Source organism: Mustelus asterias, chromosome 16 (genome assembly GCF_964213995.1).
Source record: "Mustelus asterias chromosome 16, sMusAst1.hap1.1, whole genome shotgun sequence".
Classification (NCBI taxonomy): domain Eukaryota; kingdom Metazoa; phylum Chordata; class Chondrichthyes; order Carcharhiniformes; family Triakidae; genus Mustelus; species Mustelus asterias.
In genome coordinates this window covers 37514463-37527201 of record NC_135816.1, presented here as the reverse complement: position 1 = coordinate 37527201, position 12739 = coordinate 37514463, and the positions used below count along the sequence as shown (strand labels likewise).

At 43.1% G+C, this 12739-nt stretch overlaps 1 protein-coding gene across 6 annotated transcripts in view; it reads left to right on the top strand.

Annotated features, from left to right (window-relative positions):
- LOC144505104 (kelch-like protein 3) overlaps positions 1–12739 on the top strand; it is a 121591-nt gene that overhangs the window by 67546 nt on the left and 41306 nt on the right. For all 6 annotated transcript variants that reach the window (XM_078230935.1, XM_078230934.1, XM_078230932.1 and 3 more), the window contains exon 6: positions 8882–8991. In XM_078230935.1, the coding sequence (XP_078087061.1) occupies positions 8882–8991 (110 nt within the window). The remainder of the gene's footprint in view (positions 1–8881; positions 8992–12739) is intronic.

Here is a 12739-nt window from a genome sequence, read left to right as displayed (position 1 = left end):
TGGCCTTGGTGGCTGGATTCAGTGGCATGGCACACCATGGTGACTTGGGCCACTTCCCCATTGCAGCTGTCTTTGCAGCCGTTGGGGGGGCCGCCACCTTCCTCCACCTGCTCTACCATTGAGGACATCTCAGATTGTTCTTTGTCTGGAAGCCCCCCTTGCCGCCATGGAAGGCCCTACCCGGAGTATGAGCTCCGGATGGCATTGCTCTCGGGTTCATTGGGACATGCAAGCCTCTCCACCACGGCAAGGTGACGATCCTCGGAAAGGATTTTCTTTAGCATGTAGTCACCAGCAGATCAGTCTGGTGTTGAATTTTATGCTTGGTGACTGGCTTAGAAGCTTACACACCAGCTATCTGTGTTGTTACTCCAGGCTGCCCGTGCTTCCCTGTGGGTAGAGGGAAGCTGCACCTACTAGGAACAGGCTGAAGTGGCAGACGGTGTTCTCTTTCCATAGTGCCAGTGGCGTACTATTTTGACAGGTGCCCCAATGAAATGGGATTAGCAGCGAGGGTCGGAAATGTGCTGCAGGAGCTAAGCATGATTGCTTTGGTTGGATGATTGCAGAAATTCAGATAGAAAAGACCACAGAGCCAATGTTACTGTGATCATCCCTGAAGGACTTCTGCTAATTGTTTTTAGGCAGCAGCAAGGTCATTGCAGCCCCCTCAGCAGTTCATTCTCCTTTGAAGTGCAATATTTTGTCAGAGGCTAGGCATGTTTCGGGGAGGCATATAACCTGAACCAGAAATAAAAGTGAATTCGGGGTGGCACGGTGGCACAGTGATTAGAACTGCTGCCTCATAGCACCAGGGACCCGGGTTCAATTCCGGCCTCGGGTCACTGTCTGTGTGGAGTTTGCACGTTCTCCCCGTGTCTGTGTGGGTTTCTTCTAAGTACTCCTCCCACTGTCCAAAGATGTGTGGGTTAGGTTGATTGGCCGTGCTAAATTGACCCGAGTATCGGGGGATATGTGGGGTTATGGGGATAGGGACTTGGTGGGATTGTGGTTGGTGCAGACTGGATGGGTCGAGTGGCCTCCTTCTGTACTGTAGGGATTCTATGATTCAGGCAATTGCCAGTCTGAGTTGTTTTTCAAGAGCAGCCTGCTTGCCTGGCATTCATCAGGTGGGTGACTGAAAAGTTGAACCTCAGCTTTCATTTTTCATTATTCCCACGAAACGCAGCTCCAAACACCGCAGCCTGGGCCTCGACATCTCCCTCTGCGACTGGATCCTGAACTTCCTAATTCACAGACCACAATCAGCAAGGAGAGGCAACAACATCTCCTCCACGATCATCCTCAACACCGGTGCCCCACAAGGCTGTGTTCTCAGCCCCCTACTATACTCCTTATACACCTATGACTGTGTGGCCAAATTCCCCTCCAATTTGATTTTCAAGTTTGCTGACACCACCATAGTGGGCCAGATCTCAAACAATGATGAGACAGAGTACAGGAATGAGACAGAGAATCTGGTGAACTGGTGCGGCAACAATAATCTTTCCCTTAATGTCAACAAAACAGAGGAGATTGTCATTGACTTCAGGAAGCGTAAAGGAGAACATGCCCCTGTCTACATCAATGGGGACGAAGTAGAAAGAGTCGAGAGCGTCAAGAGTTTAGTTGTCCAGATCACCACCAATCTGTCCTGGTTTCCCCATGCCGACACTATAGTTAGGAAAGTCCACCAACGCCTCTACTTTCTCAGAAGACTAAGGAAAGTTGGCATGTCAGCTACAACTCTCACCAACTTTTACAGATGCACCATTCTTTCTGGTTGCATTACAGCTTGGTATGGTCCTGCTCTGCCCAAGACCACAAGGAACTACAAAAGGTCGTGAATGTAGTCCAATCCATCACGCAAACCAGCCCCCCATCCATTGGCTCTGTCTACACTTCCGCTGTCTCGGCAAAGCAGCCAGCATAATTAAGGGCCCCAGGCACCCTGGACATTCTCTTTTCTACCTTCTTCCGTCGGGATAAAGACACAAAAGTCTGAGGTCACGTACCAACCGACTCAAGAACAGCTTCTTCCCTGCTGCTGTCAGACTTTTGAATGGACTTACCTCGCATTAAGTTGATCTTTCTCTACACCCTAGCTATGACTGTAACACTACATTCTGCACTCTCTCCTTTCCTTCTCTATGAACGGTATGCTTTGTCTGTATAGCGCGCAAGAAACAATACTTTTCAATGTATGTTAATACATGTGACAATAATAAATCAAATCAAATCATTTTCCACCATGATAGCCAGTTTCTGCAGTGTGTTGGAATTGACTGGAAAAGAGATAATCTGTAATGAGTTTGACTGAATCAGGAATTTCAATGCCTTGACAATTGGCGTTGATGTCACTGTAAAATGGCATGGTGCTGCCAAATCTGTGTCAGTATTTTGGTCAGATACTGTACCAATTCATTCCAACCTAATCAGACTGCTCGTGGACCAGCAGCTTTGGCACAGATCTTGGAGAATAGGCCATGATCTTACCTTGGTTTCCGGGTGGAAATGAAATCGATAAATGGACAGTATTCTGCTCTGTTGGGTTGCTGGCCATTTTCCCCTTCATTGGGTTTCCTGCTGACAGCATTCATTACATTTGCCCATATATGGAGAGGCATATTGTAATAATATACAAGTGATGGTAACATGTTTCCTGACACATTTCCTATCATTTGCACAATAGCAACGCTTGAAGCAAGGGATACCTGTTCTCTGCTGTGCATTAGCATGATCATGCAGGTGTAATTTACCATTAGGGTTGTAGTTACTGGCCACAGTACATGGCATACTGTAACCTTTCTCTACTCTCAGTGCAGGCAAGCTTGGCAGTAGAGGTCGAAACTCCTGCCAAATTTATGCATGTGTCCCAAAAGCCAGAATATTGATTGCAATTGGCTTAGGGATGCAACGTTTTGGCAGGCAGAAGATTCACCCAAATCTGCTATGGAGGAAAATCTAGGCCAGTTTTTGCATAAATCGAAAGGAGTATTTTCTTGTGTAATGAATTCTTAATGCACTGTGTTACTGAAACGTTAAAATTTGCTGCAAAGATTGTATGGTGTTTGTCATTTTAGCTCATTAGAACTGTATTTTTTTTTCTTAATTTCCAAAGTGCCCTTCAAGACGAGCTTTCCTTCACATAAATTTAGCTCATTGTTGTACCTTTGGGTTTCACCGTTTGCTGCATTTCTTAGATTCCTTGTAAACTAAAATGAGCTCCATCTCTAAAGCTCCAGTACTACCCCAGATTTTCTTCCAAAAGAGAGAAATGGAAGGATGCTTGGTAGATTGTGGCTGTCTCAACTTCCTCTCCCTTACAAATATAAACAAAGCCTCAGGAGACTCAAGATTTTGTGCTCACTGACTATGTCGTCAGGCAAGCCTAAGACTTAATTTCAACTAAAGAAATTTGGCTAATACACAAGTGTGGAAGTTTCATACATGAACTATCAAACTTCACCGGTGGAAAAGCCTAACGACATGTTTAACACTTTTTCTTGGGTGTTAAATTAAAGTTTTTTGCCACAGTGAAATGGAGAGGGGAAGATAATCTATCGGTTTATGTCATGAGCATAAAAATCTGATTGCTATTTCCCAGTCTGTACATTCCAAATCTGAGTACATCCTGGATATGACTTGAATTGTGTAAGTATGATCATTAGGGTGGCTGTCTTTGTAACTGACAAGATGAGGCATTAGTGATGGGTGAGACCCAAAGCTACATGTTGCAGTAGCATCTTGTAATTATGTTGTACCTGTGGAAATATGAGTGTGATTTATATTTTTATGTGAATGTAGGGTTGAATCCAGCCCAGACTGATAGGCTAAAGACTCTTTGTACTGGTAATAAATTGAAATGAGCTTCAGGCACCCTAACCTCATTTTGAATGGCATGAACTTTCAGTATAAAACTGCATTATTGTTCTTAAATTGGCGACCTCATTCTGATTGGTGATGTGAGAAATGAAATATCATATTAGTACAGTGTGGGTTCTCTTCTCAGAGTTGGTGGAGAATAACAACAGTTTTTCTTTGTATCCTGCTGCACAAGACTTGGTGCTGTCGCTGTTGGCAAAGAAAAAAATCTATTTTAAAATAACTTCATACACATGCACGCACGCACACACATGCACAAACTGAAATTACATTTTTTTGTTTAGTAATATTTCTTCACATACTCACTATAAATTGAATTGTCATAAGCCCTCTAGTAATTGATTTGTGCTTTTTTCTGAAAACGACTCAGATATTTCTGATTTCCTTTTACTATTTGGAAATTACAAAAGTTTACTTTTCGTCATTAACCTTGTCAAGCCAAGGGAACAACGTTCAGGATTAATAATAAACTGCAGGATTACATGCCATCCATGGAGCTGGAAAAGGCCAAAGCCATGACAGGATCATTGAGGAACATCCAAGACTTTCATCAAAACCTTTGCTCCTCCGCCGGGTCACCATTCCAAAGCGTTGGCAAATAGAAACGTAGGCCCCGACCAAATAGCAAAGGCCCTTCGCATCCGACTGCCTCCAGCCCCTCTCGACAAACACTGAGGGCAAAACAACAGAAAGCCAATGGTCTGAGTCTTTGACTGACCCCAGGCCTCAAACTGGACATAATGTACTTCATCCACCTTGAAACGTCCAACTTTAAGATAAAAATTGTGAAAACATGGAGGCCAGTATTCAAATTCAGCCGGGAAATCATCCCCTGCTTTTTTCAGAAGACCAGGCACACACACATTCCTTCTCCACCTCCATCTCTGTGAATCATTATTTGACATACCATATAGCAGGATTTCCAAGAACTGAAGGCAAGCCCCCACCGAGGAAGCTGCCCACTTGACAGGGTTCTCTGCTCTGCTTTATCCATTCTCTTTGGGCTATTTCATAGTTCATCTCAGTGAGCACTAATAATCTGTGCAGGGATGGCGATCATTCATCCACAACTTTACTCAGCTCACAAGGCGGCCATCGTCTAAGTGCCAATGGCACCGCCAAAGCGTGGGCCTGCTCACCAGAGAAACCGCCATTACGAACTGGGCCTCTCCGACCACCTTGATCAGACCGGGATTTCTATCACGTAACTCAGCTCCATGTCACCAAAATTGAATCAGGATCTTCCAGTATCATAGCACAATTGTACTCATCAGGATCACATGATTACAGGTTGTGCATAAGGATTAAAAAACAGGATTAAAAGATGAGTAGTGCCAGAGCTTGTTAAAAATGCAACCATTCCCGGGCTTACATCATGTGATGTCCCTATTTTTAAAAAATAAAATGAGCAACATTTTGTGCTGAACATACTCAAAAGAAACTTTTAATAATGTTTAATACATATATAATATTTATATACTGAAAACTGAAATTAATTGGCTGCATTTTTTTACAAGATCACTTGTAGCATGTCAGCATCCACTGGCAAGGCCCCATTTATCACCCTTCTGAGGTGAGATGCCTTCTTGAATTGCCATGTGACATAGATTCTCCCGTCTGCTATTAGGGAGGGAATTCCAGGATTATGGCACAGTGACAGTAAAGGAATGGTATGTTTCCAAGTCAGGATGATGTGTGATTTGAAGGGGAATTTGGCAGGTGGCGGTGCCCCTATACACTTGATATCCTTGTTCTTCCTGATGGCAAAGGTTGTCAGTTTGGGAGGTTCTATTGAAAAAGCTGTGGCAGTTGCTGCAGTGCATGTTGTAGACAGTACACACTATAGCCACAGTGCACCAACTGATGGGAAAGAATGAATGTTGGAGATGTTGGATGGGGTGCCAATCAAGCAGGCTGCTTTACCCTGGATGGTGTTGAGCTTCTTGAATGTTTTTTAAGTTATCAAAACAAGTGGAGAGGGTTCAAGTAAACTGCTGACTAGTGCCTTGCAATTGCTGGAAAGGCTTTGAGGAGTTAGGAGGTGAGTCACTAACTGAAGCCACAGTATTTGTGCAGAATGCCCAGTTAGATTTCTGGCCAGTGATGACCCCAGGTGGGCAATTGCATGATGGGCAGTGCTGTTGAATATCAAGGGGTGAGGTTTAGAATCTCCGTCTTTGGAGGTGGTCATTGCTCAGCTCCTGTGTGGCACAAATATTATTTGTCACTTAGTAACCCAGACCTGAATATTGTTCATGTCTTGCTGCTTGTGAGCATGGACTTGCAAATGAACTAAACGCTGTACAATCGTCATCAGAAAGTCCCACTTTTGACATTTATGATGGAAGGTCATTGATGTAGCAACTGAAGATGGTTGAGGCTAGAAAACTGCCCTGAAGAATTCATGAGGTGGAGGTAATCTGAGTAGTCCTACAGAACAAAACTGAGTATTGATGAGCAAGTTATTGGTGACTAATTGTTGCATGATAGCGCTGTTGACAGCACCTTGCTGACAATTGAGAGTAGACTGATATTGGCAGGATTGGATTTGCTTTGCTTTTTGTGGATAGGGCATTGATAAGTAGATGCCAGTGTTGTAGTTGTATTGGAACAGCTTGGTCAGAGGTGCATCTAGTTCTGGGATAGAAGTGGTTACATTACATATGTTACTGAGTTATATAGAAGTTTTGGTGAGGCCACAGCTGGAGTATGATGTGCACTTCTGGTCGCCACATTATAGGAAGAATGTGATTGCACTGGAGGAGGTGCAACGGAGATTCACCAGGATGTTGTTTGGAATCGAATATTTAAGTTATGAAGAGGGGTTGGATAGGCTTGGGTTGTTTTCGTCAGAGCAGAGAAGACTGAGAGGTGACCTGATTGAGGTGTACAAGATTGAGGGACATGGACATGGTGGATAGGGAGCAGCTGTTCCCCTTAGTTGACGGGTCAGTCATGAGGGGAAACAAGTTCAACGTGGGGGGTGGGCAGGAGGTTTAGGGGGGATGTGATGAAAAACCTTTTTACCCAGAGGGTGGTGATGGTCTGGAATGCGCCGTCTGGGAGGGTGATGGTGGCAGGTTGTCTCACATCCTTTAAAAAGTACCTGGATAAGCACTTGGCACATCATAACATTCAAGACAATGGGCTGAGTGCTGGTAAATGGGATTAAGTAGGTAGGTTAGGTGTTTCTCACATGTTGGTGCAGACTCGATGGACCAAAGGGCTTCTTTTGCACTGAGAGATTCCTTAATTACAGTCAAGATGTTGTCAGGACTCCCAGCCAGTTCATTCAGCCATTTCATGATATATGAAATAAATTTAACTGACTAAAGATTGTCATCTGTACGTTGGGAACCTCAGCAATGGATCAGCACTTCTTCAGAGTGAAGATAGTGAGGAAAAACAAGACTGAAGTGATTTGCACTCGATGTACTGGGCTCTGCCATCATTGAGAATGAGGAGAGACAGTGGCAAAGTGGTAATGTCACTGGATTAGTGGTCCAGAGGGTATAGGTTCAAATCTCACCATGGCAACTAATGATTTAAAAATTCATTTACGGCAAGTGGACACTGCTTGCTAGGCCAGTGTTTATTGCCTATCCCTAGTTGTCCAGGTGGTGGTGAGCTGCCGCCTTGAACCACTGCATTCCCAGAGGTGTAGATGCACCACAGTATTGTTAGGGATGGCATTCCTGTATTTTGACCCAGCGACGATGAGGGAACAGCAATATATTTCCAAGTCAGGATGGTGAATCGCTTGGAGGGTAACCTTCAGGTGGTGGTGTTCCCAGGTATCTGCTGCCATTGTCCTTCTAGATGGTAATGTTTGTGAGGTTGGAAGGTGCTGCCTAAGAAACCTTGGTGAGTTCCTGCAGTGCATCTTGTAGATGACACATTCTGCTGTCACTATTTGTCTGTGGTGGAGGGATTGCATGTTTGTGGAAGGGGTAGCAATCAAATGAAATGCTACAATCTCACATTTTAGTAATCCTCTTTCTAGTGCTATTCTTCATTTCTCCAAATGTACATTATGAGCATTGTAAAAGGTTTGACTTTTTACCTTCAATGTTGCAGTACATCACAGCAACAAAATACATACATTTATTATAAGCAGCATTAAGGTCAAAAGAAGCATTTTGTTCAAAGTGCCTTAGCAGTAGCATTATTAATAATTGCGAGCAGCCTTTGAAGTATTTCTGGGTCAATATGTTGTCAACTACAGGAGCTGATTTCACGCTCTCCCGCCAGTAGTTTTTTGTTGGGGGGGGGGCGGGTGGGGAAGCATACAATAGAAGGAACCTGCTTTCCCTGGGATCACACTTGCCCCACCCTCGCAGCAATTTTACATTGGGTTGGTCAAGGCCTCAGGCTGCCCGCCATTGCCTCAAATGAGGGCAATTATTGGCCACTTAAAGGCCATTTCCCACTCATCCTCAGGTCTGGGCGGGGAGGGGGGTCCAGAAAATGATTGGACTTCGCCTTGGGCCGGAAGAGGGGGTTGATACTTCCGTTGGAAGCCCCCTGCTAACTTCAGCCTGCAAACCCCCCCCCCCCCCCACTTTCTTTAAGGTTCGGTGGCCACTGAACCCCTCCCCCTAACATTCAAATTGCCCACTTTCCACTTCCCCAGGCCTTTCCTACCCTCTGCAACCTGAGACCCCAAAAACATACCTTTCTTTCCAGTCCCAAGACTTGGGTTCTGGCACCTTCATGCACTTCCTCTTCTGTCCACTGCAGCTCTTGACACTGCAGGTTCTAGAGAGCTGCTGATTTGGGGGGTGGGAGGGGGGAGCGGGGAGTGGGGGGAAGCGACTCATTCGAATGTGAACTGGCTGAGGAGCTTCAGATGGCAGGAAGGGAAGCCATGCCATCCAAAATGGTACTTGGTTAACTGGAGTGGAGAATTTTGAGGTTCCAAAGAGAATCAGTAAAGTTTGTTGTTTGTACGAGCTGACTTTTATTTTATTGTTTCCTCTTATGTGTTCTTTTACAGAGCAACATTTTCCTGATGTAATGCTAGGTGAAGAATTTCTGAGTTTAAATTTGGATCAAGTATGCAGTTTAATATCAAGTGATAAGCTCACAGTCGCCTCAGAAGAAAAGGTACATGTCTTTCATTTAGTAGATAATGGTTCAAGTGTAAATGTAGTTATTACAATCCTTGTAACGACCAATAACTTTAACAAAGAGTTACAAGGTTCCTGGTGACTGACTGGAAAAACTTGCATGAAAAGATTTTACATTTTAAGACTTTTACTGTATCAAACAAACTAAAATCAACATAATCTAGACATTAGGCAACTAATATCCTACCTCAAGAAAAGGTATTTCCCCATTAACTATTAACACAAGTGAAAAATAGTTTATGCCACATTTGTACAATACCCCACACTCTCAGCAGATATGTAGCCTTGTAGATAAATTACTAATCTCACCCTGACTATTCAACACTATCTCTTCTCTCGTCACAACAACACAAGTCTTCAAGTATCCTTTTGAAAGTTCCTCCACTATATCTACTGAGTTTCATCGAACTGACAAAGCATTCTGGAAACTCTTTGGTCTTTAAATCTCCACAAGTCCTTGCCCTTCCCTGTCCATTCACACCAGAATTCTGCTTGGTGATCAACACAAAAACAACCTTTCTCTTTGCCTAGCACAGCAGCAGCTGTTTTCAGTCTCTCTCCAGGTCTCTCTGTCTGTCTGACAGTCTGTGTACAGAAAGACTTTTGTGTCAAGGTGTGAAATTTGACACTTGATTTTCAAAGCTTTCAGCCTGGGCCTCTGCCCCCATGACAACAAAATTTCATGAGCCAATCTACAGGCAAAGTTCAGTCTGATCACCACACCCATTCTAGGATATTCTGGTTTACCTTAAATTAAGGAAAATAGTTGAAAACATAACGACCTTATAAATTCTCACATTAGTGACATTGCATGCCACTAATTATCACCATGATTACCATGCGTTCCTGGTACAGGGAGTATTTTGGCTGAGGAATGGTGAATTTGATTTTGTATCCATGGAAATCTTCCAGACTTCACAAATTGTACATCATTATGCCCATGTTTAAAGTGAGATAAGTTTGACGTTGACCCACATATTTCAAGATCTACAGAGTTCTAGCATGGTTCCTGCTTTCACAGGTATTTGTTTATAAAAACAGCAGGAATCCATAGATTTAAATTCCTTTCAAATTGATTTTACCAAGTATACTATCTGAAAATCTTACCTTTAGCAAATGCAGATACCGCCATTTAATTTTCTTCACATCACATTCAAAACTGATTGTCAGGAGGTATGCCAAGATTGTTTGCATATATTTGGTCTTTGTAATTTTCTGGTTCCAACAATCCAATTTGGACTTGTGCTAGAATTGGTGCAGTCTCTCTCGCAGGTATGCAATCCTGAGAAACTGGAATAGTGACAAAGACGGTGATAATGTGGATCGCGTGTGATTGCTCTTTTCAAACGAAGAACGTCTTTGCTTCTACTTTTGGAATTGTAGATGTGACGGCACGTTACTTCCTTTTCGCCTTGTGAATGCTCCGAGATGTTTATTTGTCTCATTTCATTTGTAGCCAGCATTATTGCTTTTCACATGTTTAAAGCTACTGGTACATCAATCTCAGTGTGACATGAAGCTACTTGGGAAGATTCATGTGATAGGTCCTTAGGAAGGGCCAGAAAAAGTGCACGCGCGCGCGCACACACACACACCTTTAGCAGCCAGTCATTGCCTGGAGTTGGTTGCTATCGTTTCAATATTAGTCACTCACAGCATAGAGTTTGTAAAAGGTGATGGCTCTGAAATTAATGCATATTAAAAATAATGTGGATACAAGATGATTTGACGTTTCTGAATGATGGTGAAAAAACAGTTTATTTAGTTTTAATAACCAGTCTGTGATAACGATAATATATACACTAAAATAAAATATGTGGCTTTTATTTGACAGTGCACTGAGAATGATTTGCATAAAGATATGTTTAGTTTAATGTACTCTATAAAGCAGACAAACCCTTTAAAATTGTTAAATAACTAATTTGCGAATTGCTGTATCACACCGGTTACTTAATATGCGTATTTCAAAAGGATTGGGTGACAATGTGGGATAGTACATTGGTTATTAAAACTATTAAAAGCAAGGCTGGTAAAAATAGGGATATTGAGGCACTGGTCAAAAAGAAGGAGGCGCCATATCACATGCATAGACAGCTGGGATCAAGTGGATTCCTTGAAAAATATAGAGGGTGTTGGAGTAGAATTAAGAGAGAAGTCAGGAGGGCGAAAAGTGGGCATGAGATTGCTATGGCAGATAAGGCAAAGTAGAATCCAAAGAGCTTCTACAAATATATAAAGGGCAAAAGAGCAACTAGGGAAAGAATAGGACTTCTTAAGGATCAACAAGGTCACCTATGCGGATCCACAAGAGATTGGTGAGATCCTACATGAATATTTCTCATCAGTATTTACTGTTGGCTTTGCGAACCATGTCTCAGGAATTTGATTGAGTTTTTTGAAGGGGTAACCAAGAAGGTAGATGAGGGCAGTGCAGTTGATGTTGTCCACATGGGCTTTAGCAAGGCCTTTGGCAGGATGCCGCATGGTTGGTTGTTGCATAAAGTTAAATCTCAGGGGTCCAAGGTGAGGTAGCCAATTGGCTTGACGACAGAAGACAGAGGGTGGTTGTAGAGGGTTGTTTTTCAAACTGGAGGCCTGTGACCAGCGGTGTGCGTCAGGGATTGTTGCTGGTTCCACTGTTATTTGTCATTTATATTAATGATTTGGATGGGAATTTAGGAGGCATGGTTAATAAGTTTGTAGATAACACCAAGATTGGTGGCAAAGTGGAGAAGGTTATCTAGGATTGCAACGGGATCTTGATCAATGGGCCAGTGGCTGATAAATGACAGATGGAGTTTAATTTAGATAAATGCAAAGTGATGCATTTTGGTAGATTGAACCAGGGCAGGACTTACTCAGTTAATGGTAGGGTGTTGAGGAGAGTTATAGAACAAAGAGACCGAGAGGTACAGGTTCATAGCTCCTTGAAAGTGGAGTCACAGATGGACAGGATGGTGATGAAGGCATTCGGCATGCTTGGTTTCATTGGTCAGACCGTTGAATACAGGAGTTGGGATGTCTTGGTTGAAGTTGTACAAGATATTGGTAAGGCTATACTTGGAATGCTGTGTACAGTTCTGGTCACCCTATTATCGAAAGGATATTAAACTGGAAAGAGTGCAGAAAAGATTTGCTAGGATGCTCCCGGGACTTAATGGTTTGAATTATAAGGAGAGGCTGGATAGACTGGGACTTTTTTCCCTGGAGCGTAGGAGACTTAGGGGTGATCTTATAGAGGTCTATAAGATAATGAGAGGCATAGATAGGTAGATAGTCAACATCTTTTCTCAACGGTAGGGGAGCCTAAAACCAGAGTACATACATTTAAGGTGAGAGGGGAGAGATACAAAAGGATCAAGAGGAGCAATTTTTTCATGCAGAGGGTGGTGAGTGTCTGGAACAAGCTGCCAGAGGTAGTAGTAGAGGCGGGTACAATTTTGTCTTTTAAAAAGCATTTAGACAGTTACATGGGTAAGATGGGTATAGAGGGATATGGGCCAAATGTGGGCAATTGGGACTAGCCTTCGTGGTAAAAACTGGGCAGCATGGACAAGTTGGGCCAAAGGGCCTGTTTCCATGCAGTAAACATCTGTAGCTGTATAAATACTGCTTTTTCACAATCATTCAGAAGCGTCAAATCATCTTGTATCCACACTATTTTTAATATATATTAATTACGGAGCCATCACCGTTTACAAACCCAGTGCTGGGAATGACTGATA